Source organism: Oryzias latipes, chromosome 17, assembly GCF_002234675.1.
Source record: "Oryzias latipes chromosome 17, ASM223467v1".
NCBI lineage: Eukaryota > Metazoa > Chordata > Actinopteri > Beloniformes > Adrianichthyidae > Oryzias > Oryzias latipes.
Genome location: NC_019875.2, coordinates 13,409,099 through 13,435,520, shown reverse-complemented (window position 1 = coordinate 13,435,520; position 26,422 = coordinate 13,409,099). Strand labels below are relative to the sequence as shown.

The following is a 26,422-nucleotide window of genomic DNA, read 5'->3' as shown; positions in this document are numbered from 1 at the left end:
CACACACACACACAGCATAGTCTTGAAATAAAGCAGGGATAAACTGTTTTTGGATTCTTCCCACAATTTCAAGAGTTTTTGTTCAAAAGTTATTTAAGTTAAATAATCTTCAGAATCTTCTTCTAGGACAAGTGTACAATTATGCTGAACCTTTGCCCAAAAACTTCTTGCATTTTGACAAAAATAAAACCATTAACTCTTTACTTTAAAAGTTAATTAATGAATGCAGACAAGTTGAGAATGAATTGATAAAAACCTCTGCAATCATTTACAAATAACTACAAAATATATAATTGATAGCTTTTTTGGCAAAATCGCAAAATCAATAAACCTGGGTTGTTTTCTAGGACATATCTTCTGCAGAGTAGCAGGAGTTCATCAGAAATTCACCTCTGAGTTGTGAGAGAGACTGTTACAGGGGAGTAAGGATTCTCTCATTTCCCATCATCCCTTTGTCTACGCTCTTCTGCTTATATCTCTCACATCCGCAACCTACCGGTAACATTAGCAATGTAACAAAAATGCCAAGCAATATCGGAGCTATCCAGCTGAACAGTCTTAGGCCAAATGCCAGCTCAGACGAGGAAAACAAAGACGCACATGGACTGAGTTGTCTACAAGTTGATGCATCGGAATGGATCGGAGCGAGCAGGGAGCTTGTAGCCTGTCAACTGTAGCACCCCTACATGGATGCCCTACATTTTTGTCAAAACACTTAATTTGGCTACATTTTGCAGAGGCCATTCTGTCACAATTCCTTATTGCAAAAAACCCATCTTCATTTGCTCCAGTATCACAAACACACTTTGTGACATTGCACATTGAATGTCCAGCTACTCTTTATTATATTTTTATTGGGTTAATTGTTAGATTTGAACACTTTCTACTTATTTATTCTTGTAATGTGTGTTTTAATCTACTATGTGAGTGATCTGATGGGTGTATGGAGCATTAGACTGCCATCCATCCATCCATCCATCCATCCATCCATCCATCCATCTATCTCACTTTCCTTCAGCACATAAGGAAACTGTTTTATAGTAGCTCCTGAAGAATTGGTCTGGCCAGTTGGAAATTGCACGCAGAAAAGACATTTAGGTTGTGGGAATTTTGGTTAAAACTTCATCATCATAATTAAAACACCACTGGGAATGTTGTTGTTTTTTTTAATTGTCATATGGGGAGTTTAAAAAAAAAGACCCATGCATCTGTAGAATCCAAAAAATCCCTTTCAGGGTCACAGGGGAGCTGGAGTCTACCCTACTACTGTTAGACGAAGGCAGGGTACACCTTGAACAGGTGCGTTGGACCGTGGGGGGAAGCCACGGTCCTGTTTTGCTCTATGCATGAGTTCTGAAATAGCAGACTTTTTCCTTATTTTTATCAAAAGTTTCTACAGTTTGATTCTGAGTGTTCCTCCAATTTTTCTATATTTGATGCATCTATGCTCCATAAAAAATATAATACCAATACAAGTAGGTCTCAATCCCATCAAGAACCTTCAGAGGCTACAAATCAATTTTTTTTTGGTATGATTTTCAATCCTAATCTGTTGACTAATCTAATCTAAGTATCTATCACATTACAAGCATCATCAAAAGGGCAGCAGTTAGTCAATGTGCACAAAGACAGGCGTGTTCTGGCCCTTTAACTGAAGGACCGCTCCATTTTCAGGCGCGGGGGGAGGCAGGCTGGACAGCGATTTCATGCAGCTCCAGTCACACACGACACGGACGCGGATGTTCACACGGGAGCTACGCAGAGAGCGCAGGTAAGAGCGACTGACACCTGTGCGGGGGAGTTCGAACGACACAAAATAAAAGGCTGCGTCCATCCGTGACGTCACCGCTTCAGACCGAGCAGCTGGACATCACGTAAAGCGATGTACGCAGGACCGGCAACCGGAAAAAGATTAACATACCTTCAGAATAAAAGGATAAAGCTTTTCCTCGAGTTTCAACTAGCTGTAAAATGTTTCACAACAATAGAAACGCTATATTATTGCATCTGTGGCAACTGACAGACTGCTAAAATTTTGATTAATTTGATGCTGATATCGTGCAAATAAAAATACTTTTTTTCAATGAAAAGGCAAATGTGTCAGAAAAATAAATAAATAAAATTCTATGCTAGCTTAACTGTGAAAGGTGTGAGCGGAAGTGTTATCTGCTGCTGACCGGGACACACCGTTTTGTTGTCAGGCCGAACAGACGTATTGATCTGACGGAAAAGAATGGCTGCAGCATCCTTTGTTTTCTCTGGTTCAATGTGCAGGTAGGTAGCCAGAGCCGCTCTGATCTGCCGCTCACCTGTCCATGTGACGTACGTGGGTCACTGGAACCGTTCCAGGTTACAATGCGCAACACGGATTTTTTTCTTTTTTTTTTTAAGTTCCTCCTTTCTGTGTGGTTAAGTCAGGGCGAAACCGCGTCTGTTTTTCTTGGTGTTATCACGCGGGCAGCCCCGTGGGAACCGTTATTCGGGAAAAGGCAGCTGATTCGTGACGCACTGTCGCACGCGCTCAGCAGGCGTTGATGCTGGTCTTGTCAGTGAGAAGGTCTGCCATTGCAATGCGCCAGCTCACGCACGCGCACTAGTGTTGTGCTTTCGTCCCGGCGCGCGAGCTTGCTCTGCCCCCCTCACCGGACAGTGATTTCAGGAGTCCCAGGTGCGTGGCGCAGACGCTGCGTGTCTCCCCCCACCTCTGTCATGTGTGTCTGTGCCAGACAGCAGACAGAGGCGGGACTGACCCGGTTTAATTATGGCACATTGTTCAGTTACAGCACTAGAAACGCTCGTGGGGCAGATGTGGCCCAAACCTCACGAGCTCACAAGGATTTTGGTAATATACTGTAGCCAGAGGCTGAGATTTGGACCTCGTGTGGACTTCCATGTGAGCCTTTCAGACTTCCTCACTTGTCCTGAATCAAGTTACCAGTCATGACCATATCTGTGGAAATAACTGATGGTGGACTATCTGGTGCTGCATATGGGTTAAAGATCCCCTCTGATCAAAATCACGTTTTTGGTGTTTTTAACATGTTCTTGTGACTTTTTTCTTTTTTTATGATGATGGAGGACATAAAATGCTTAAAATTGCATTTCTTGGTTTCCAATATTGCTTGCTTTTATTGTTGCACCAGTATTGTTGGTTTGGAGTTGTTTGGGGCTCTGAGCTTGCAGGAGAGTGTAAACAAAGGGATGACGGGAAGTTGGGGCAGGCTTACTCTGCAACAACAGTACCGCTCACAACTCAGACGCAACTTTCTAATGAACTCCTGCTGAAAACAACAGAAAACCACACTTTTTTTGCCTAGAAATGGCATAATCCTAATTAAAAGAGCGCTGGGAACGCTTTTACAATAGATCAAAAGATGATCAGATGCGAATTCATTCCCTACTTTTCCTGCTTTTCCTGCTTCTACATTTAGCCCTCTAAGCAGAGAGATATGGAAAAATACTGTCTTCAAATCCAGACGTTACTACCACTTGATGACGTCATGAATAGTCGATGGTCATCTACGATAAGTCCTGCAAAAACAAAATAATAATAATGGATTGGATTTATCTACGCTTTTCCAGAAACTCTAAGTGTTTACAATGTGTCCATTATTCATTCACTCCTCATTCATACTTGGGGATGACAGAGGCGTGGCTGCCAGTTCGTGCCTACGATGAATGACCATCACCGGGACATTCATGCACAACGGTGGAGCCACACTGGAGGGTGAAGTGTCTTTCCCAAGGACACAACGACAGTTGACTGTGGGGAGCAGGGATCGAAACCTCCGACTTTTCGATCATAGACAACCTGCTCAACCGCCTGAGCCACTGCCACCCAAAAACTCATTAGTAACTTTTAAATGTAAACTTTTGTGCTTCAGAGCACACGCACGTGAAGAAATGCATTTCTCCTCTGTACCGGCAGAAGGATACCCAGCCTTAAGTCGCTAAGGCTCCCCCTAAAGAAAAACTTCAGATACCACTAAAGCTTCAAATGCCCCAACAATTGGAGTAATAGGGAGGAGCCATAGGGGTAGGGAATGGATTAGGATCCAGCAGAAGTATCAGGGAACAGTTGCTGAAATGAAATTTAGTTAATAATGACTTTTCTGTTTGCCTCAATCGATGTGTGTGGATTGTTTATTTATTCCTTTCTCTCACACATTTCTGATGCTCTGATCTCTTGCTGCCTCTGTGGAGTAGAGGTTTTGCTCCTTTGCACAGTCGCCAACATACATTGCACTTTTTTCCACGTCAACTGTAAACAAAGAATGCTCTCAACAGTGGAAGTTTAATAATTTATGTTAATCAAAAAAATGCAGCAAATGAACAAACCAAAGGTGTAACCACCTTTTTGCCTTCAAAACAGCTTGTGCACCTGAAGGAACTCGGCCGGTGGGTTGTTCCAAACATCTTGGAGAACTAAACCCAGATCTTCTGTCTTTTTTTTTTCACATCCCTGTATGTTCATGTAATCCCAGAAACACTTGATGTTGAGATCGGGCCTCTGTGCGGGCCCATGCCATCACTTCCAGTACTTCTTGTTTTCGCTGAATATAATTCTTTGTGACTTTGGCCGTTTGTTTTGAGTCGTTGTCCTGCTGCAGAATAGAGAAGATAAACGCCTCCCTGGTGCACGATAGAGGAGTATCTGCCTGCATTACTCTTGAGAACACTATTCAGCCTGACCAACTCTCAACTCATTTAGTAGAAATTCAGTACCAAACATTCAAGAAACTTCCACCATGCTTCACTGTTGCCTGCAAACACTCATTATTGCAATGATCTTCAACCCCTCGAGAAACAAACAGCCTCTTGCCACACCCAGTATTTCAGATTTGGACCCATTCCAGAACACCTGCTGCCATTTTTCTTCGACGTTTAACGTCTCGTGACTAAACAAGGGGCACCAATGTGAGTGTGCACACCGACGCGAAAAAACGCCACGCGTCAAAGCATCACTTTTTAAAAAACGCCTCGGGTTCATTTTTTTGGTTTGACGCGCTGCGTCAAAAACTATACGACCAATGAGAATGGCGCTTTTGCACATGTGTCTGTAGCTTCTGAAGTTCTTGTGCCAGTCGATAAAACTCCCCATGTTCTTCTCTTCTCGTAACTATGGGATGTACCCAAAATCGACGTCTTTTCCGGCGTCTTTCATCATTCAACAGAACAATAATTTCTTCATCGCTGGAACTGGAGTTGGAGCTACTGGTGCTGGAAATATTCATGTTTTCTTTGTTTGATTCTGACAATCTCGTAAATACTTGCTCTCTTCTTCTGAGTGAAAAGCGACTTTAAGAAGCGTGAAGTTTTGCAGCGCCACCTTGTGTACAGGAGTATTACTGTTTTACATTAAGCGCCATCTAATGTCAGGGAATGAAATTGCATGTTCACTCGGCTCATCGTCAGCGAAAATCGCCTGGGTGTGAACACAAAAAACGTGTTGAAAACGCTGGAGAAAAACGGCTGGCGAATATTCGTCCCGGTGTGTACGGGCCTTTAGAAGAGCTTGAATGGAACATCTTGAAACCCCAGTGTGCTTTGAAATCTTCATCTGGACATACCTTGTTAATGCAGTACAACTACTTTTTGTCTTGTTATCATGCTTAGTCTTGCCTTTTCATGAAACTGTCTTTCTCATCCTTGTCTTGGCAGCAGAGTTTGAATGTTCCACGCCCAGTTTGAAGCCTCCTTCACAGCTATTGTGTTTCAGTTCTTGTGACATTGATAATCATTAGCACCTGTTTGGTATAATCGCTTGATCAGACACCTGACTATAATGCAACAAAATCCCTAACTTGATTGACTTGTTTACTCAGTTTGGATTTTTTAAATGTCTAAATTACGACATTTTTAGTAGCAATATTATTAGAAAAAACTTGGATGTAACTTCAAATATCACATTTCGGATCAGGTGTCTCCTTCAGTCCTTTAAAGTGGTCAGATACACAGCCTAAACCTATAATAGGGTGTGTAAATGACCCTCTTAATCTGACTTTTTTTTTAAACTGCTATTTTACCTTCTTTCTATTGAAATGCTGTAGAGCTATTGTAGTATGTAATCAAATGTGGGGGTACTTTGATATTCAGTCTGTATCAAGAGGTAACCACGGAGCTGCTGCAGAGGAAAGGGACTTATCTCAAACGATTCACAAGCACCACAGGATGATGCTGTGACTTTTCAAGGAGATATTTATCTTTTTTTCTTCTCTGATGAGCATTTTTAAGACAATCTAAACTTTTGTTCAGAAAACTTGTCAAATAGCAACTGCACAGCCCTTTTCAGGGATGATTAAAGAAAAAATCCTGATTTAGGCGTAAAAAAGTGAAAGAAAAAAAATAGGAACATGCACCGTTTACTCTTTCGTCTTTTTATTATCCTCATTGTTCTCACTGTTTTATATTTACCCGGTTATTTATTATTCATTGAGTTTGTCTATGCAGCTTTGATCTATTTTCAGTACGGCTGTACTCATGCACACCTCCTTATATACAACTGGACATCTCAATCAGTGATATTGTTTGCGGCCGTGGTGCAGCGAAAGGGCGGTCGACCCATGATCATAAGATTGCAGGTTTGATTCCCGCATTGCATGCCCATTAGTCGATGTGTCCTTGGGCAAGACACTGAACCCCACCTTGCCTCTGGACGGAGGTTGGTGCCAGTGTTTGGCAGCGGAGCCAAACACTGGCATTCAGCGTGTGAATGTGTGTGTGACTGTAAAGCGCTTTGGTCCTTGTAGGTAGAAAAGAGCTATATAAGTATACGCCATTTACCTTGTTGTAGCATAATAATCACAGAGTTTGAAAGATCCTTTGAAGTACGACACTCGTCTAAAATGGAACTGATTGACAGATCCTTAGGTGAGTGAGATGGTGTAAACATTCCCGGGTCAGGACAACCCAAACTCAGTCTTTAACAAATATCTTTCATTAACATTTGTTCCAGCTGTGTATCGGCAGTTAAAGAAAAGGTTGAAATAATGAAATCATGCCACAGTTCTTTTATATGTCACTGAGCCAGTTTGTTGCACACTAAACATTCAAATGTTAGTGAAGTTTTCAAATTTGTTGAAAAACACGTAGCTAGGATGATCCAAAATCTTTGATCCTATTATGGCAGTTCTCTGATAATGACACATCAAATTAAAACGCCAGTACTTCTGGCATAGACTGTACCCACCTTTATCCAGTATGTTCCAAAGTTTTATATCTGCACACGTTTATCTGAAAATTGACGTTTCTTCCTCATTTAGTACAAACGGAGGAAAGCATGGAGTTGTATATTGTGCAGACACATTAGTCCTCACATTAGCAAAGATAATTGTAAGATCGTCTCTGTCTTCAAGTTTATAATGAAACAGAAGAGTGGGAATTCGAGAGTCACGGGTAGTTCAATAGTTACTTTGTTACAGATGTAGTTCTCTTAAATGAATCCAAAAATGTACTAATTTCCATAATCAATGTGCATTTGTCTGATTACGCCCAGCTTTCCCCATTCTTTTGGGCAAGTTAACTGCCTCAGTGTTATAATCGAAGTGCTAATCCATGGCCTATGTCACAATAATGAAAGAAAACTTTCGTGATGCCTCCTCTGATAACCTCATGCTGGGATAAGAATAAAAAGGACAAACTGATAAGGGAGTTTAATGCCATCACTATGCAGCAAAGTGAGAACAGTATAAAGAAGTGTTCACCAGGCTACCTTTGCATCGTCATCTCTGTTGGAATGGCCTGAAATGTGTATAATCTTCTCAAATGTGTAAATGTGTTCAAATATTATATTATATTATTATATTATATTATTATATTATATTATATTATATTATATTATATTATATTATATTATATTATATTATATTATATTATATTATATTATATTATATTATATTATATTATATTATCAAATATTATTAACCTTTAAAATTTATAACAAACAAACCATTCATGAGAGCTACTGCCCTGTTTGATGCTATTTTAAGAGTAGAATCAATGAAGAAACAGTATCTTCTTCCTTCTGACTGAATGTAAATTCTCTAAACAAAGTTTGGACGGATATTAATTAAAGAGATTATTCTCTAGATTTGAGACCAACAACCTTTAGGCAATTTCTCAGTAGCGTCCCTAAATTGGGAAAATGTCCACATTTCATCTTTGAGTGACTACATCCAAACTATGCTATGCTCGTTTTGCATTCAAATGAGAGGAAAATGCAACTCTCTACTGTAAGTGCTGATCGATTACAACTTGCTTTGCAGATAGTTCAAGTCATGCATTTTTAGGTGAATCTGATTAGTTGTGCTTGAACTAAAATGAAAATACCTTATAACTGGAGTTAAGCAAATCACTTAAGGCTTTACAAGAGAACCGAAAAGTCCTGTAATGTGTGCTGTGTTTATCTCTGGCCAGTATCAGAGATTTAGATTTTAGTTATTTTTGGGGAGAGGCAGGTGACAAGCAGTGCTTCACCAGCCTAAAAAATAAAAATAAACTAAATCGGTGTCCACTAAACTGTTCCATAAATGCAATTTACAAGTTTGATTTTACTCATTGTAATAATTTTTTTTCTCAAAATCACTGTATTTTGCATATTTTCAGTTTAATTTCAGCGCAAAGCTGAGAGCTCTGCAGCATGAGAGTTTACGCAGTCATGAATGAAGTCGAGTTGATTGTTTCTTTAGTTTACTCAGCGTATGCTAATATAGTTGAGCTTATGTTCTTTTTTTTTACATTCAAGCATTTTTATTCCATGTCCTCCTTTTCTATGTGATACAATTTTGATGAATTTCACTTGAGATTCAATTGATATTTGATTTAGTTTTAACAATTTATTTAATACTTGGAAATGTTATATTCAGAAGAGGTTTTCAAAAATCAAACTCCTTTTATGTTTCACAAGGAGATTTGCATTTATTTTACTTTCCCTAAATTCACGAAAAGTCAAAATACAAGAACAATTTCCTCTTTACTTCATGATAGGCTAATAAGGTCAACTAGAACTCCTATAGTGTTTAAATATTTGTGCGTTTTTTCTTCACTTTCTTTTTTTTTTTGATTGTTCTCAATAGTTGAGCAAAACATCAGTGACTGTTAGTAAAGTTCAAAAGGAGTTCATTATTTCATGTTTTGCTCTGACTGACTGCAAAAATGATGAATGTAATATCATTAAAACTGTGTTAAATTTGGACTTTCAAGCAAATCGGGTAGTTTTAAATAATTGATTATGATGATTATTCGCTGCTAATAAATCACAAACATTTTGGGTGTGTTTTTTTTTTGTTGGGTCTGGTGGTCTTAAGATGACTTTTGGGCTGGAAAACCCCGACTATAACTGGCAACACTGGCAGAGATTAAATGATGATTCTAAGTAATTTTTTTAGAAAGTGGTAAAACAAGGCAAAGTGGTCCGGAGGACTATGCCTTTGTACTGGTTATGATAAACAACAACTGATAGAGCATGTTAAAAATAATAATAATAAGCAGCCAGGAAAAGCAGTATTTTATACTGGTTGCACATGAAGAATAAATACAGTCTAGCATTTCCCATGTCTGGGCTTCTTTACCCATTCATTTTCATTGTTTTTCTATTGGCCCTATTAGATGTGTTTCTGTTGTAAAGCTCTTTTGCCTTTGATGTAGGCTATTTTTAGCACACAGGGCTGGGAAATTTACTAACACTTCTCAGTCTGAAAGATTCCCTGAGTTACCAGCATACACATAAACACCTGATGGACAGACACTTGCATCTCAGAGACATATACGTGTCAGCATGATTGGTCTTAGCATGCGATACGTGATGCGCTCTCTAATGTCTCTGACAGTGAAACATGAAAACAAATCCTCTGCACGTAATAACTAACAGCATTTGGTTTGCTGCTGCGCCTCATCTGCTGCCCTGCCTGGATTTGGTAGGATTAAGGAATAAAAAAAATATTCAATCAGGAAATGTACACCAAGGTCACCTGACAATACCATTTTTTCCCGCACTATAATGCTAAGTATCCACTGGGTACACAAAGAGCTTTCTAAAATGCACTGATCTCTGGTTCTTGAACGTGCTTTTAGCATACGGTGTTCACACTGGAATGCCTGATCCCAGCACATGTACTCACAGTTGGAAGAGTCTTGGTGCGAAATGTTGAAGTAGTGCAAATCTCAAGAATCTCGCTCCAGGCTTTTCTTTCACAGCTCTTTTCCAATATATGAATGACTTGCTGTCATATAATTCTGTCCGGGCACAAACCGCAATTATTACTTTCTCCTCCATGATAGCGTTTCGAAAAGTTGGCACTTAAAAAAGGATGCTACCAGATGTCACTACCAAAGCCCTGAGAGTCCCTGATTGGTCAAAGTTCAACTTATTTAATTTTCAACATGTGTTCAATGGACATGCTTTTTTTTTTTTACAAAGAGAGAACTGACTTAGAAAAAAAAGTAGCGATGTATTAGCGAGACAGTTTCGAACGCGGAAGCCCGAAACCCTCATATTTGCACATTTACATCGACTATTCATCAAAAGTGTTCAGTTGAACAAGCGATGCAGATGTTGGTGTGAATGTAACCTGGGTCTCACTTAAAAGCATAGATTTTTTTTTTTTAATGACAGTGTGCCTTAGAATCAGGAGCACTTTATATATGGATTATTTCTGGTTGTGCTTACTGATGTTAAAGTAATTTTGAGAGGCACGCAGCACTCTGTCAGATAGCTTAGTTGGCAGGTTGTAGGACTGCCGCAATGTGGTTTGTCATATTTTGTACTTTTTGGAAAGAAGTTGGTTTGGCAGCAAAACAGACTGTTATTAATCTTCTGCTTTGCATTTTATCTGAGCCTCATTACCAACCTGTGCACTATATGTGTTTAAACCTTCACTTTTTCTTTCATTCACACATCGCCCTTCCTGCAGCCCTTCCTGCAACTTTAGGAGTTTCATCATCAGAAACAGCAGAAGATGTTAGTTGATTCTTTTGCATAGTAGGATGCAGGAATGCAGTATAAACCAAGCAACTTGCAAAGCTGAAAAGTGAGAAAGGTGAAAACACTCTGCAGCACCCTATTATGACATATACAAAGTATTATATAGAATATATACAGTGAGGTCAATAAGTATTTGATCACCCTGTGATTTAGCAAGTTCTCCCACTTAGAAAACATGGAGGGGTCTATAATTTTCATCATAGGTGCATTTCCACAGTGAGAGACAGAATCTGAAGAAGCATTCAGAAATCACGTTGTACGATTTTTTACAACAATTTATTTGTATATTACTGTGACAAATAAGTATGTGATCACTTGAGTTAAAGAACTTTAATATTTGGTACAGAAGCCTTTGTTAACAATTACAGAGGTCAAACGGTTCCTGTAGTTCTTCACTAGGTTTCTACACACTGCAGCAGGGATTTTGGCCCACTCCACCATACAGATCTTCTCTGGATGTGTCAGGGTTCGGGGCTGTCGCTGAGCAAAACGGAGTTTCAGCTCCCTCCAAAGATTCTCTATTGGATTTAGGTCTGGAGACTGGCTACGCCACTCCAGAACCTCAATATGGTTCTTACGGAGCCACTCCTTGGTTTTCTTGGCTGTGTGCTTCGGGTCATTGTAATGCTGAAAGACCCAGCCACGACTCATCTTCAAAGCTCTGACAGAGGTTAGGAGGTTTTTGCCCAATATCTCACAATACAGAGCCCCGTTCATCCTCTCCTTAATACAGTGCAGTCGTCCTGTCCCCTGTGCAGAAAAGCACCCCCAGAGCATGATGCTTTCCTAAAAATCCATCAACCCACGTAGCTGATAGTTGCAGTTTAAACAGACATTCAGCCATTTTGTAAACAATGTTGTGGGGAACTGGGACCTAGCCCCGCCCATGGCCACTAAGACTCATGGGAAGTGTTGATTCCCCCACCATGAGTTGGGGAGCTGTGAAGAGAAGTGATACTCATGTTGGTACAGTTTATGTGTTTGATCAAAGAGAATGGGCTGTAATGCTGTAAACTTGGGTGAATATATTACAAGTCTGCTCGCCCCAACCATACTGAATCTGTTAGGGGTTGTTACGTTTGCAGGGCATAGATAGCTCTCTATCGCAGCAAGTTGAATGGCAGCTTCCCTCTCTCCACTGCGCTGAGAGTGGTGCTCTAGCTGGCCCATACATCTCCCTCCGTATCTCACACCGTCCCCTTCAACGCCCCACAGCTACACATTAGGCGCACCGCCTCATAGGGCGCCCCCCACAGTTTGGAGAAAATTTAAGACTTTTAAGTGCGCCTTATAGTCGTGAAAATACAGTTAGTGATTTTCTATGGGTTACATCACACTCACTTGGTCCAGTTCCTTTATACAGTCAATGGTTGGCATTTGAACACTGCTGCAGACATGCTTGGATGCATGGTCATCAAGCCCAAATAATCAAAGCAAAATTATATTTGAAAAACCTTTTGGTAGAATATATTTACTTCTACTGCGCGGTGATATACTGGTTGCCCCTCTCCCCTCACAGTGAGAAGGCCTGGTTCAAATCCCAGTGTGTCTTGATCATCTCATTAATTGGAGTCTTCATGTTCTCCCTGTGCATGTGTGGGTTTTGTCCAGGCACTCAAACCTCCTCCTATGGTCTAAAAGCATACTTCAAAGGTCAATTAAAGTCTTGAAATTGCCCCTTCGGTGTATGTTTGCCCCTTCAACGGACTGTCGAACCGTCCAGGGTGTATCCCGCCATTACCTAACAGTAACAGGGATAGGCTCCAGGTCTAAATGATCAAAAGAACGGTGAGCAAAAATCCCAGAACCACACAGGGGGAATCTAGTGAATGACCTGCAGAGAGCTGGGACCAAAGTAACAAAGGCTACATTGCCAGGGACTTCAATCCTTCAGTGCCAGACGTGTCCCCCTGCTAAAGCCAGTACATGTGCAGGCCTGTCTAAAGTTTGCTAGAGAGCATTCAGATGATCCAGAAGAGGGTTGGGAGAATGTCCTGTGGTCAGATGAAACCAAAATTGAACTTTTTTATTAACTCTACTCGTCGTGTTTAGAGGAGAAAGAATCCTGAGCATGGTGGAAACATCATGCTTTCAGGCTGTTTTTGAGTAAAGGGACCAGGACGACTGATCCGTGTAAAAGAAAGAATGAATGGGGCCATGTGTCTTCAGACTTTGAGTGAAAACCTCCTTTCATCATCAAGGGCATTGAAGATAAAACGTGGCTGGATCTTTCAGCATGACAACGACCCCAAACACAAACGCCGGTTAATCAAGGAGTGGCTTCATAAGAAGCATTTCAAATCTTTGGAGAGAGTTGAGAGTCCGCGTTGCCCATCGACAGCCCCAAAACATCAGTGCTCTAGAGGAGATCTGCATGGAGGAATGGGGCAAAATACCAGCAGCAGTTGGTGAAAACCTTGTGAAGACTTACAGAAAGCGTTTGACTGCTGTCATTGCTAACAAATAATATAGAACAAAGTATTGAGTTGAACTGTTTTGATTGACCAAACACTTATTTTCCACCTTAATTTACAAATATATCAGACAATGTGATTTTCTGGATTTTTTTCTCTCTCATTTTTTTCTCTTGTAGTTGAAGAATACCTATTGTGAAAATTACAGACTGCTGTCATTTTTTAAGTGTTAGAACTTGCACAATTAGTGGCTGACTAAATACTTTTTGCCCCAATGTAGGCTTAAATAAGCATTGGTTTCTGCCTATCCCCTTTCAAGCTTGTATTTTTTTTATTTCACTCTAATGGAGCCTTTTTTTCATTTTTTAAATATTGAAGATGGTGATTTTTGTTTTTCACATTTTTGTTTTACATGTATATATGTGTATAAAAAAGGAATCCCAATCTAAATAGGCAGAGTGTTTGCTCCTACCACATTGCATCTGTTCATTTTTACCTTGGTTAATCCTATGTGATGGTGATCGGGGCTGATCCGTGCCACTAAAGAGGGTGACGTGTGTGTTGCTCAGTGAGCTGTCTGTGTGCAGAACTCTAAAGCCTGACTGGATTAACCTTTGTGCTGTCTTGATCTGGTTTGCTGCTTTGTCTCTGTGCAGAAAACGGCCCCAGAGCATAACTGGAAGTCAAAAGGCAATCATATTAAAAATGTCTGCAGTTTACAAGGAATTTCCCAGATTGTTTTTGTTGTACTGCTTCGATCGGATGTGCTGATTTACTGATTAAAGCAAACTAAAGACTTTCTATCTTGTTACTTAAAAAGTATTTACACTTGGTTCACATATTTTGAACAGCCTACAGGTCAGATTAGTTTGATATGGCTACCATGCTGTGGTGTGTCTAGTTTTACCTTAGTTTATACTGTGATCTGTGCACATTAGACATTTAACCATAAAGAGCACTTAAGATGTTGGGTTTGTTGGTCACAAAAACTGCCAAATGTTTCTGTTCTGCTCCAGTAAATAAAAAAGATGTTTTTTTTATTGAGATGTTCCCTAACCATCAGACTCGAGAGCATTTATGAAGACCATGTACTTATTTCAAACAGTTTGTCCAAGTCTGAGAAGTTTGTCTAATCTATTTTGCTTGTTGAAGCCTCCTCATGACCCCCATCTTTGTTTTCTTTTGCTTGTTTCCTCCTCTGTTCCTTGTGTCGGGATTAGTCTGAGCAGATCTTGGCTCAGCGTTGCTCAGTAACAAGCTGCTATATCCACTTTTTTACTTGAACATTACAATGCAAAATTGAAAATGTTTTTTTTTTAAAAGTGGTTTAGTGTACTCATATCTGACCCAGACTTCTTATTTACCAGCGTTTTCCAGGTTTGGTGCTTCAGAGAAAGCTGGATGAGAGATCAGTGTGTTCAGGTTGGGATGTAAGGCTCTGGTAAACTCATTAACCAGCCAGATTAACCCTCATTTTATCCAGAGCAAGGCTTCTTAGCAGCACCTTTACTCTCGCTCAACTTATACCTGGAAGAGTGGCACTCTGATCTGGATCTTTTCAAGGATTCCTTTATTTTACTTTTACTGTGATTACAAACAATAAACCCATTGTTTTAGTTGGCTTTATCGGGATCTAAGGCCATGGGCAGCCATGTGTACCATGATTGCGTGCTTCTTAATTCGTCTCATTGTCAAGTGCTTGATAAATTTGTGGAACTCCAGGAAATGCTCTTGTGGTGAGTCCAGCAGCGTGACAATGTTTGTTCTGAATCTTAGTCAGTAAATTTATAAGTAACAATGGTAATACCTTGTAATTATCTTTATTGAATTCTCTATTGAATGATGCCATCATGTGTTGAAGCGAAAGTTCATCCAGTAATTTGTAAGACATAATCTATCAGTGAGGCATCTGTTTCCAAAGAAGTTGATGTACCCTCATATCAAGACTGGAAATGATACCTGAAAGGCTTTTCAAAAGCAGTGACCTTTATTTTGTGGGGGAAAAAAAGATGTGTTCATCACATGGGTGTTGGCAATCTCCCAAATTAGAAATATGAGTTATTGTTGGTATTAGCTACTTGACCTAGTTCTAAGGAAAATCTTGAAGGTCACCACATTAATCAAGTAGCATTTAGCTAACCAAACTTTCCCGCAGCATGTCGCTTTTATGATTGATTGTTGCACAATCAGGATTAAGTTAACTACGGTACTGAAGAAGGATAAAAAAAACCTTTTCTGTAGTTTGGAAGTAGTTTGTCTGTTATCAGATCAAATGGAGCAATGAGGATTCCTTCATGGTATGTTGCTACAGTCCAGTGGCCATTTTAAGCTGTCTTTTGGTGTGCCACATGCTACTTTTAGGAGAGCAATGACTGAAGCAGACCAAACAAAGTTAAGAGGAAATCATTCATAAAGCTCTGCTAATACGACCAGTTTGATTTAATTTGGTTGTTGCTACATGTTCCTGCTTCCTCAGATCTGCGCTGATCGGAGGATCGCAGGTTCGTTTCCCGCCTTGCCCACCCATGTGTCAAAGTGTTCTTGTTCAAGACACTGAACCCCGATTTGTTCCTGGTGGTTATGCGTTGGTGCCAGTGTGTGTGGGTGATTCGTAAGCAACGATGAATGGGACAGTGACTGTGAAGGGCTTTGGACCTTCAAAGAATGGCAGCTATTTACCGTTTCTGAAAACTATTGACCTCTGTTGTAACTAGCATTTTTTTGCAGCTCAGATCATTCTTATTTTTAGTTGCCAGATTGGTAAAAACATGTCCTAGTTTTACTTTGAAAGACCGTTGAAGAGATTAGGTGCTAAATATGGACGCTATCTCCTGTTCTGTTATTCTTTTCTGGGATGGAGCTGGCTGACACATGCACACATATAGAGAGCTCTGACATTGACATCTACCACCTGGACGTGCCACAAGCCTCAATAAAGCTGTCCTTGGACTCCATTTTTACAGATGCTGGACATTACATGTCAGTTTATTCTTCTGAACTACAAAGGCTGTTGGGTTGATCACAAAGGAACATGCTCTCTTCTAAATACACGGCTGTGTTTCTGGGTTTTGTGGAAACAGAGGTTCGTTTTGAACAGAGGCAGATGACTCACTGTGGTGACACCTAATTGGAGCAGCCGAATAGAAAAGAAGAGTTTTGTTGGTTGAGTTGATTTATTGTTAATAGATAAAGGTTCAGAAATATAATTATACAAAATGTGTTTCTATTGTTTCTCTCCTTTGGGAAATAATTTTAAAGGTAGGGTATAGGGAGATCATTTCAGGATGTTGAAGCAGTGTCTGCTTTTTCCTCATGATAACAAGGCTTTAGTCATTCAATTTACACCAAGCAAAAGTGGCTGACAAGCACTATTTAAGGTACTTTAAAAAAAATACAAAGTACTGAAATATGCCCCAAAATGTATTAAATCTGATTTTTTTGTTTTATTTAAAACTTCCAATAGGCGCTTATGTTATTCCAATTTATAAATGTATAAATGGAATCTTTACAGTTGAATTTTTTTATCTAATGGCACATTAGAAACACTAGAGAGAGAAAAAAGAACGTTACTAGCTGTTTTGTTTTTGGTTTTTACTTTAAAACCAATGAGAAACTGCTTTAACCCTTTAACACCTGAAGATCGCCGACAACACGTAAATAACACGCTCTTTGACATACAGTAACTCTTCAACCTGAATTGTTCATTCTTATGTGGAGATATCTGCACAAGAATGCCTTCTCCATTTCAGAATTTGCTAGAATTTTGTTTATTGCCTAAACAGTCGAAGAGTTACGATAGTCGGTAAAATGTCAACACTGAAACTAAAGTTAAAATTTTCTTTCTAATTTTGAAAAACCAATAAATAGTTAGGTTATTGATTCCTAACATAGACTCTCTTCCAACTTTCAGATCAAAACTCAAAACTCACCTGTTTATTTCTGCCCTTCCATCCTGATTCACTTTTGATTTTTCTTATATAGTTAATGTGCTTTTAATGTCGATTTTTAACCTTTGTTTGTACAGTGTCCTTGGGTTTCATGAAAGGCGCTTTAAATAAAATTGATTATTATTATTATTATTACTAGGTCTGAAAATAACTAACAAGAGGCTCAGCTATCTTTAGAGATTTTTTTAATATGCCATTGTTGTAAATCTTGCAGATGGTTCGATTTCATGTTTAACAGGCTAAACCGAAAAAAGGAGGCTTTACAAGCTCCATTTCAAAATAAGAGACATGTTTTAGGCTAAATAACATGTTTTTAGCCGTGTTACGTAAAATCTCTGCCAGACCATCTGTGCGAAAGCTGATTCTCTGTGGTGACCCCTTATATGCTAAAAGGTGTCTATAAAGTCGTGACGTTTTTGCATTTTATGTGTTTACGTTTGAGCTGCCCGTATGGTATGAAAGTAAGCTGTTGGTTTTTCTTGTCTATATTGAATTAGAAGCTACATAAAACACAAATGTATTGTAATGTAATCCACAACTGTAACTTATAGGAGGAATATGGTGTCATGTATCCCTTGCTGCCTCAGCTAAAATGTCCTAAAAAGTGTTGTCCATGTCAGTTGAGAAGGGAGAAAACAAGCCCTTTCTGTCTTTACTAGTGAGTGAAGTACATGATTGCTTTGACTTTGAGGGTTTGTTTGGGGTTAGTGTGGTGTTTTTGTCGGCCTGACTCTGCCCTGTGTGGCTGCAGTGGAGCTGGGGAGGTTGTTTGTTGGGACTCCAGCTCACACTGAGGTACCATCTGGACAGATTTGCACCTCCTGCACACGCAGGGATCACAGCGAGTCCTTGTAGAAAAATCTGCAAGTGCAGGGCCAAATAGTGACATCATGTTTTATTTAAAAATCAACTGTGACTGGTAAAAAGTGGGGAAACAGCTAACTAAAGGAAAAGTAGACTTTATCCGTTCTGTTGTCATTCGGATACGTTATGTGTTGCTGAAAAGAAGGAGGCAGATCTTCCTTTCATGGTTACTCACTATTTACAAGAGCACACACTTTTGCTAAGCTCCACTCATTATCAGGCTGAAATGTCCCTTATTGTGAAAATAGCAGTGGTTGTTAACGTGGATCATCTTTTCATCCAGAGTTTCTGAGAGCTCTCTGTTTACACTCTTTCCTGCTAGCTTACAGCTTAACATTAGCAATGCAACAAAAATGGGAACAATATTGGAACTATCCAGCTGTATAGTTTTGATCCAGATACCAGCTCAGACAGGAAAAGGAACTGATCTATCTGTCTTCAAGTGAGCAGAGCAGCTTGTGGCCTGCCCACATCACAAATATGCTCTTTTCAAACATTTTTAACGTCTGCTCATGATTCACAATTTGAATAAAACAAAACTCAGAAATGCAATTTTAATCATCATTTTCTATAACTATGTCCTTGTTATTGAAAGTGGACATGATGTATAGAAAGTAGGAGCAGTCAGAACTAAAATACCTTTTTTTATGCTGTTACTTATGCAGATTTGCTTCAGGCCAATAAAGGCTTCTTTCCTGCAAAATGATCTGATGTCCTCTATGTGTTGTTCTGTGGTGCAGCTTCGCCTTGCTGACTGAACTGCGCATCTGCCAGGTTCTCAAACCCTCGATTACCTTGTTTTCTAGGGAGTCTGGTAGAAGTCTTAGGCTCAGGGTTCTGCTGTTTCACTTAATGAAAGCTGGATACGCCCTGTTCTTGAAAATGTCCTCCTGTTATTGGCAGCTGTGACGCCCGCTGACAACCTGCAGGACCTGCAAGAGAGAGAAGACAAACCTGCTGTCAACAGTCAGTAACAATCTTTAAGAAGAGCTGAACCAAGATAACTTCTTTAAACAGGTACTAAATGTTTCTTTTTATCCAAAAAGAAAATCTCTTAGAGAAACTGAAATAAGTTGAACAATTAAATTACATTTTGACTTATTTTAAGTTTTAATAGATGTGAATATTTATATTTGTGTGAATGACAATTTGTAATTATGTAATATCTCTGTTTATGAGACCTCCAGCTAGTTTACAGCCCCATGCACATTACCAGTGCAACAAAAAGGGAGAGCAAGATTGGAGCTGTAAAAAAGTCCAGTTTTAAACCAGATGCCTGCTCGGACGAGGACAAGGACAACGTACATGGATCTACTTGTCGACAAGTGGATGCATCAGAATGGAGCGGAGCAGGGAGCTTGTGGCTTGAGTCAGGAAGCGACTAAAGCTAACACTGCTGTCAGTTTTAAAACTTTTACCTTCTAAACCAGTGTTTTTCAACCAGTGTGCCTTGAGAGATGGTCCGGTGTGCCGCAAGAAATTATTAATATTCACTGATCTAAAAACATTTATCATCACCAGAATATCAGCTCTGTGTTCATCAACAACAGTCCAGGTTTCACACTGAGTAGTTTGCCAACAGCTTTGTGAAGCTCTCAAATACAAGAACACCGGATCTCTCAACATCATCTGTGTCTCTTTCATAAGGAGGGCGAAAAAAACTTTAGATGGTAGCTCCTCCCACTCTGTGGGAGCAGCAGGGTAACAAACGCACTTTTGGTGCTACAGACACATTTAAACTAAAAAGAAACAATTTAAACACCTAGAAATAAATAAAACATTTGTGCTAAAGTTACAATTTTGATTTAGACAAAAAAAAACAACTAAACCTTCACATGTTCACGTTTTGTCTAGTTACAAGTGAACTTATGAACATGAATGTAATGTTGTTCTTTTTTGTCTAAAATGTCTCAAACATGCTGTGATCAAATAATTGTGCAAAAATTCTAAAAACTATTTTTTATGAAGAATGTAACTTTATTCGCTTTGTTTTGGTTGTTGGTGTGCCGTGGGATTTTTGTCATGGAACAAGTCTACCTTGGCTCAAAAAAGGTTGAAAAACACGGTTCTGAAACGACTTTTATTTTCCAGATCGCCTCTGCAATGATTCCAATGTGAAGTTATGTCTGGTTGTATACAGGTATATGTGGTGTATACAGTATAGCTGTTGTTGTTTTTTTGCTTTCCAAAAGAACACAACATATGGCAAAGATCTGCAAATGTGAGTCTGGCTGTGGAGACAGCGACAACCCAGTGGCTTCCCGTCTCACAGCTGAGAGCTGGTCATTGCCAACACGAGCAGCTGCTGCAAATGTCGCTCAGTCATTATTTATATCTCACTGTTCACACCTAGTTTTTAATTCCTCACTCCCATCTCAGATTTAAACCTCACTTTCAACGCCTTTGTGGCAAATATATACATACACTTACAGTCATTTATCATGCATTAGATTCTTTTTTTTTAATCCTAGAATTCCTTAAGATTTTTCCAAATTCCCAAAAACACCACAGATCATGGCAAACCCAAAATTGAGAGGAGCACCCGGCATTATTTTGCATCAAAATACATCCTTTTTTTAAAGTCACATGACAACTTTGCCATCACTTATGAGTAGGACTGCTAACTTACATACACGTACATTTGTGAGGTGAACCTTAGAAAGACCGTCTTTTGAAAACAAATGGAAAGCTGCTTACATACAAGAACTAGTTTGTATTTTCTTTCATTCTGGCGTCAATAGAGTCCAGAGGAAGAAACTAAACCAAATTGGATGGAGTTGTGACTAAAAATGGCACAAATCTTGGTTTAAAGCAGAATTGTATGTTACACCATTGAACCAAATCATGGGGAAAGTGTATCATTGCATCCCCACTTCATACATTTGCACATGTTTAAGTTGAAAGTGTCAAACACATGCTGTACCAGTTGAGTATGTTTTGGACCGTACTTGTTGGACAAAGTAAGATTAACTTTAGGCTCTTCAAATAAGTTTCAGGAGCACAGCGTTCTAGTGACACATGGTGCAAAGCAGATGCAGGATTAGAGCTGTGATGGTGTGGGATTTTTGATCACCGCTGTGATGAACCAGCAGGGGGCGCAGTGTCTCGGTTAGCCGCATTTTTTAAAATTGCATGTCTAAGTATTTCTTTATTCAAATCATTTGTAAATCAGGAGCAGAATAATAAAAAATCATAGGAAAAAGCCTAAAGAAAGCCACAAGCTCTATTCAGATGCATCCGCATGTACACAACTAGATCCATATACATCTGAGCTGGCGTCTGGCTCCAAACTGTATGGCTGGATACCTCGTTGCACCGGTAATGTTAATATGGAGTTGTAAGTGGCTGTAATCCTTTGTATAAACAAAGGATGATGGGAAATGAGGCCAGGCTTACTCCACGCCAACAGTACTGCTAACAAAAGAGTTAAATATCTATGGGACCACTGCCGCTCTGCAGAAACGATGCCCTAGAAAACTCCATGTTTTTTTAGTTTGGCTAAAAACTAATAATCATAATTAAAAAGTCCATTCAGAAAGCTTTAACAGTGGACCAAAAGATAATCATAGTGGGACTTTAACGACATGCCAATTCAAAACTTGGTCAAAACGTTGAAGCATTTAACAACATGGACCTGTTTCAGATTTAAATTTGGTAAAAGAGCAGGACTGTCTTTATCAAGAAGTGAAATGATGTCAGTCTAACTGAACAACAGTGGGGCCCAATGTAGTTTATTTGTTCTACCTGTTATCAGCCTCACCTTTGGTGCTCACACTCTAACCCAACTGATGGCACGTGTCTGTTTTTTCTCTCACTTGTTTTAGATTGGGTGCTAAGGGAACAAACACCTGACCTGTCGTGGATGAGCTCCAGGACTGTTCTTCCTCCCTTCTTTGTTGGTGGTACACCGTTTGCTGCTTGTATTTGGCCTCTTTGTTCTATCCATTCCCCTATGTTTATATCAACCAGACCACGAGTCTGGTAATGATTTATCCTCCCAGTCACGTGATGCACGGGTACATGTGACTGCTGCCCTCCCCCCTATAAAAGCCCCAGCCCAACCCTCCTTTGCCTCCCGTTGCTTCTCGCACCATGAGGAGGGCCAGGGGCTCCATCTCTCTGTGAATCTGGTCTCAACCTCGTGTCTTCATGCTTTGGGGGTCCACTGGTGCTCCCGCCCTCTGTCGACCTCCCTGCACCTCTTGCCACCACGGCCGGCCACCCCAGTCGCCCTGTTGCCATGCCGACAGAGACACTGGCTCCAAACCTGCCAGATAGCAAGGCCACTGGCCCTGCCACACCCTTAAGCGCCACCGTCCCCCTCCGCATCCTGAACAAGGGCCCTGACTACTTTAGGAGACAGGTACAGAGTAAAAAGGAAGCATTTAATGAATGAAAATAAAATATGTTAAAAATAAAAGGTACAAATTGAAGGCCGTATTCATGTTTGTGTTAACAGCTTGCTTCTATAGAGTCAGACCTGTTGATATTTTACAATTGGCAAGGTATTTTAGTGACTAAAAAAAAAGAAATCAGATTAATTGTTACATTTGCTTTTTATATAGAAATAGTAAAATACGTTATTTAAATGGGTATTCTGGTTCATTGATATGTAATAGCTCAGAAATAGTTTTTTGTTGGTAAGGTCTGATACTTTGCTCATTTTCTTTGTACACATAAAACACTGAAACCAACCAAAACTAATTCTTTTGTGTCTGAACATCAGGTTGACCCTAATCCAAAGCGCCTCAGTGCTGTTGAGAGGCTAGAAGCTGATAAGGCCAAGTATGTCAAGAGCCAGGAAGTGATCAATGCCAAGCAAGAGCCCATCAAACCACCCATCCTGGCCAAGCCTGCTGGCCACGCCTTTTTGCTGAAGAGAGGCTCTGGGACTGTTGGGGGTGGAAATGGAGGAGGGACACCTTTCAAAGCTTCCAATAACAATGCAAAGTCAGACTCCTGTGCAACAAGCAGCGGCGGCACCAAAAGGGAAAATCTAAATCTGGAGATCTTAAAGAACCTGCTGAACTCCTCGTCGTCTTCAGGAGCCGGATCCGAAGGGCTGGCGAGTGGATCGAAGAGCGCTGTACTGATGAGGTCATCAGGTGGAATAACCAGGAGTTGGACACCGTCTGGGTAAACTGAGCTGCTGTTTCAAAATCTGTTTGTTTGTTTTTTACTTTGATTTTAAAGGTTTTTTTCTACATTTAGTGTGATTCTTGTGTTTGTATCAAAAATAACCTTCTGAAAGTTCAGAACATGCAAATCTTCAATGGCTGTTCTCATGTCACCTAAGCAAATATTTATTTTTACTAAATATACCAGAAGCAATGCCACTTCTACCTCTTGAAGATAAAAATAGATAAATAAAGAAGTTAGAATAAAAGACATAAAAACAAATATATATCGAACAATGATCAAATAAGTGAAGCCACATTTCCAGTGAACAAGGGTGGATTTTGAGATCTAGGTTGAATATTTACTATTTTTCTAAGGAGTCAAAAATCTGGGGCACGCATGTGACCCGCTTGAAATTTTAAGATAGATTGTATTTTAGTGTACTCAGAAGGATAATCTTCAGTTTGGGTTGAATTGGTGATAAAGATATTGTCAGAGCACAGATGTTGTTTTAATCATCCTAATGTGAGAACACCAAAGGGGATTATGATGTTCTTTACACTCGTTTCTGTATTTCTGCTCTTAGGATGCCGTTAACCTACCGATCAACAATGACCCTCAACGAGCCCCCGCCAGACTCAGCCCCCAGCCCCAGCACCTCGCACTCCCTCAGGTCCTTCCCCCACTCTCTGAAGGTCCCCCTGACCAACAGTTGGGGGCGCTGCAGCCCACAGCTTGGAGGAAATCTCAACCTCAGTAGAAGAGTCCAGGACGAGAGGGGATACGAAGGCATAGTTGTTGAACGTTCTCGTTCTCCGTTGCCGCCTCTGCTCTCCTCCCACTCGTCTTCCGACCTTCTTCGACTCTGCAACGGAAAACCGCTCCGCACAGCCCGATCCAGCAGCTCCTCGGCTCCTCCCCTTCCTCCCAAACCCAATCCTGCTTCTCTCCCTCCACCTGCGCTGTCCTTGTCGCTGCCACCTCGCCGGTCAGCATTGTCCCTAGCCCCCTGTGACAACAGCACCCCCCAATCATTGCCCTGTCATCTCGGAGACCCTCCCGATGCCTCTGGTGATGCAAACATGGAACTTGAGCAAGGGCCAAACGTGGCGCTCCGCTCCTCACTGCACAGATCGAAGTCCGACTTATCAGATCGCTACGCCCGGGCCGGGGCTGACGTGGAACGCTTTTTTAACTACTGTGGCCTCGACCCCGAGGAGTTGGAGGTGGTCGGTCTGGAGAACTTTGCACGAGCCAACTCAGACATCGTCAGCCTGAACTTTCGATCCGCTTCCATGATTTCATCTGACTGTGACCAATCACGGCGGTCCTCCAACGACGGAGTATCAGAGGGAGATGAGGCTGAGGACGAGGAAGAGGAAGCTGGCGAGCGCGTACCTTATGGCATCTCAGCTGTCGAGCGGAATGCAAGAGTCATTAAATGGCTGTACAGCATCAAACAAGCCCGAGAGACTCAGAAAGTCTCACACGTTTGAGATTGGTACTTCTGCGGAGTGGGGGGGGGGGCTTGAAACCTCTGACAATCTGTCCTGAGTATGTGGATCAAATGAAAGAGCCACATTTTTCTAGACGGATATTCGTACAAACAGATAAGTCAAAGAATGAACGAAAAGAGGGACAAGAACTGAAAACAAACTGGGTCCAAACTACAGGAGACCGGAGATGTTTGAAGATGTGGTGGAAACGATTGGAATCCCCCAACTTTTACTTCAAGTGAGAGACAGAAACAAATGTAAATGCAAAAGTTTTAACAAGAAAGACTAAACTATAAGTTGTTTCTCCAAGGACACAAAATTGGCAGGTCGTGTCAGTTTTTTTGAAACAACGGAAATGCCTGCAGTGCAGGCATTCAAGTACTCATGAAGCCAGCACTTCAATGTGCTCCCCCTGAAGACGTTGGGACTTGTCTGACATTTCTGTCAAGGCCAGTTCTGTGTAGCCTGTTCTTTTATTCCTTCCTTTTTTGTCCTCCCGTTCATGCTCAGTTGTCTTATCTGTCGAGCTGTTCAAACGGTCTGCAGAGCTCTCTTCTCATGGTTGACCAATCGGACGAAAAAGGTTTCTTGAGAAAATATCAACATCCAAAGTAGCACACACAAATCGAAGGTTCCTGGAGATGTGGACCATTGTTCCCACTTTCTAGTACAATTGCTGTTTCGTGTTTATTTTGCACAAAGTTGGACCAGGAGCATTTTGTGTTTTGCATAGTCAGCTGACCTGTGATGAATGTGCCAACTGGTTTTAGAGTTGAAGTTTGTGGTTCTGTGTCAAATCAATGAGCCAGGCTCCCAGCTGCCTTGTAGCCCACGTCATAGCCACTTCTCCTCGTAGAAACCATTTGTGTGGACTTGACCTGGACTAGAACTATTGCTTTTGACCCTTGGTGGTGGTGTTGCACTTTCTGCAGCTGTTTCCCACCCTTTTTTGAGGAGCTGCATCAAGGTTAACATTTCTGCTTTTATCAAACTAAAGTCAGATAGGTGGCTTAAGCACATCATTTACCTTTTCTAAAGTGTTGACCCCTCACACAGGAGGAATTACTTCCTAATTGAGAGCTTAGAAAGCTCAGACCTTCCCAAAGGAAATAAAAATTCCAAATGTGCTGATGTACTTAAGCCGTTAACGTCCTGCGACAGCTCCAAGTCCTCTTAATGAACAGTCTAACTTCTGGTACTGTTCTCACAGAGCATTGTGAACAACTGCACAAAAATGTAGAAGTCCGAGGTCCAGTCCAGAGGAGCTCCATGTGGATTCAACACAGAACCACGAGCCAAGCTTTAAACCTGAAAATGTTGGACAAAACACCTGGTTTTATTGTATGGGCGAAGAAAGAAGAGCTTTTTGACTCCAAATGCAAATGTTTGCGGTTTTCACTGCAGTCCATCCAGCAGGCATTGATGCAGAGTTCACACCTCGCTTGTAGCTCATGTGATGAACGGCTAAGAGGATTGACCTGTTGACCTGCACGCCATTACCAGTGCTGATGCTAAGCAAAAAAAATAAAACATCTGTAAGAAAAAGAAAAAAACACAATAAAAGCAAGATGAATAAATTCTACTCATGTTTTGCCTGTTAAT

General features: G+C 40.6%; 1 protein-coding gene across 3 annotated transcripts; it reads left to right on the top strand.

Moving 5' to 3' along the window:
- The first annotated feature begins 1,648 nt into the window (after nucleotides 1–1,648).
- On the top strand, nucleotides 1,649–26,402 carry LOC101160102 (protein FAM110B-like). Of its 3 annotated transcripts, none has more exons than XM_011486374.2 (5): nucleotides 1,649–1,771; nucleotides 19,110–19,223; nucleotides 22,031–22,569; nucleotides 22,933–23,342; nucleotides 23,911–26,402. In XM_011486374.2, exons 3-5 carry the CDS (start codon nucleotides 22,447–22,449, stop codon nucleotides 24,818–24,820), a joined length of 1,443 nt encoding a protein of 480 aa, XP_011484676.1. In that variant the 5' UTR covers nucleotides 1,649–1,771; nucleotides 19,110–19,223; nucleotides 22,031–22,446; the 3' UTR covers nucleotides 24,821–26,402. The 3 variants fall into 3 exon arrangements, with proteins under 3 accessions (XP_011484676.1, XP_011484675.1, XP_011484677.1); XM_011486373.2 differs by lacking the exon at nucleotides 1,649–1,771 and adding an exon at nucleotides 2,148–2,274; XM_011486375.3 differs by lacking the exon at nucleotides 1,649–1,771 and adding an exon at nucleotides 14,897–15,131.
- Nucleotides 26,403–26,422: the final 20 nt, after the last annotated feature.

Excerpts from the sequence above, each read along its gene's own strand:
- LOC101160102 (XM_011486374.2), top strand. The coding sequence starts at position 22,447 with ATGCCGACAGAGACACTGGCTCCAAACCTGCCAGATAGCAAGGCCACT. Across the intron at positions 22,570-22,932 it reads CTGACTACTTTAGGAGACAG|GTTGACCCTAATCCAAAGCG; the intron begins GTACAGAGTAAA and ends TCTGAACATCAG. Across the intron at positions 23,343-23,910 it reads AGGAGTTGGACACCGTCTGG|GATGCCGTTAACCTACCGAT; the intron begins GTAAACTGAGCT and ends TTCTGCTCTTAG.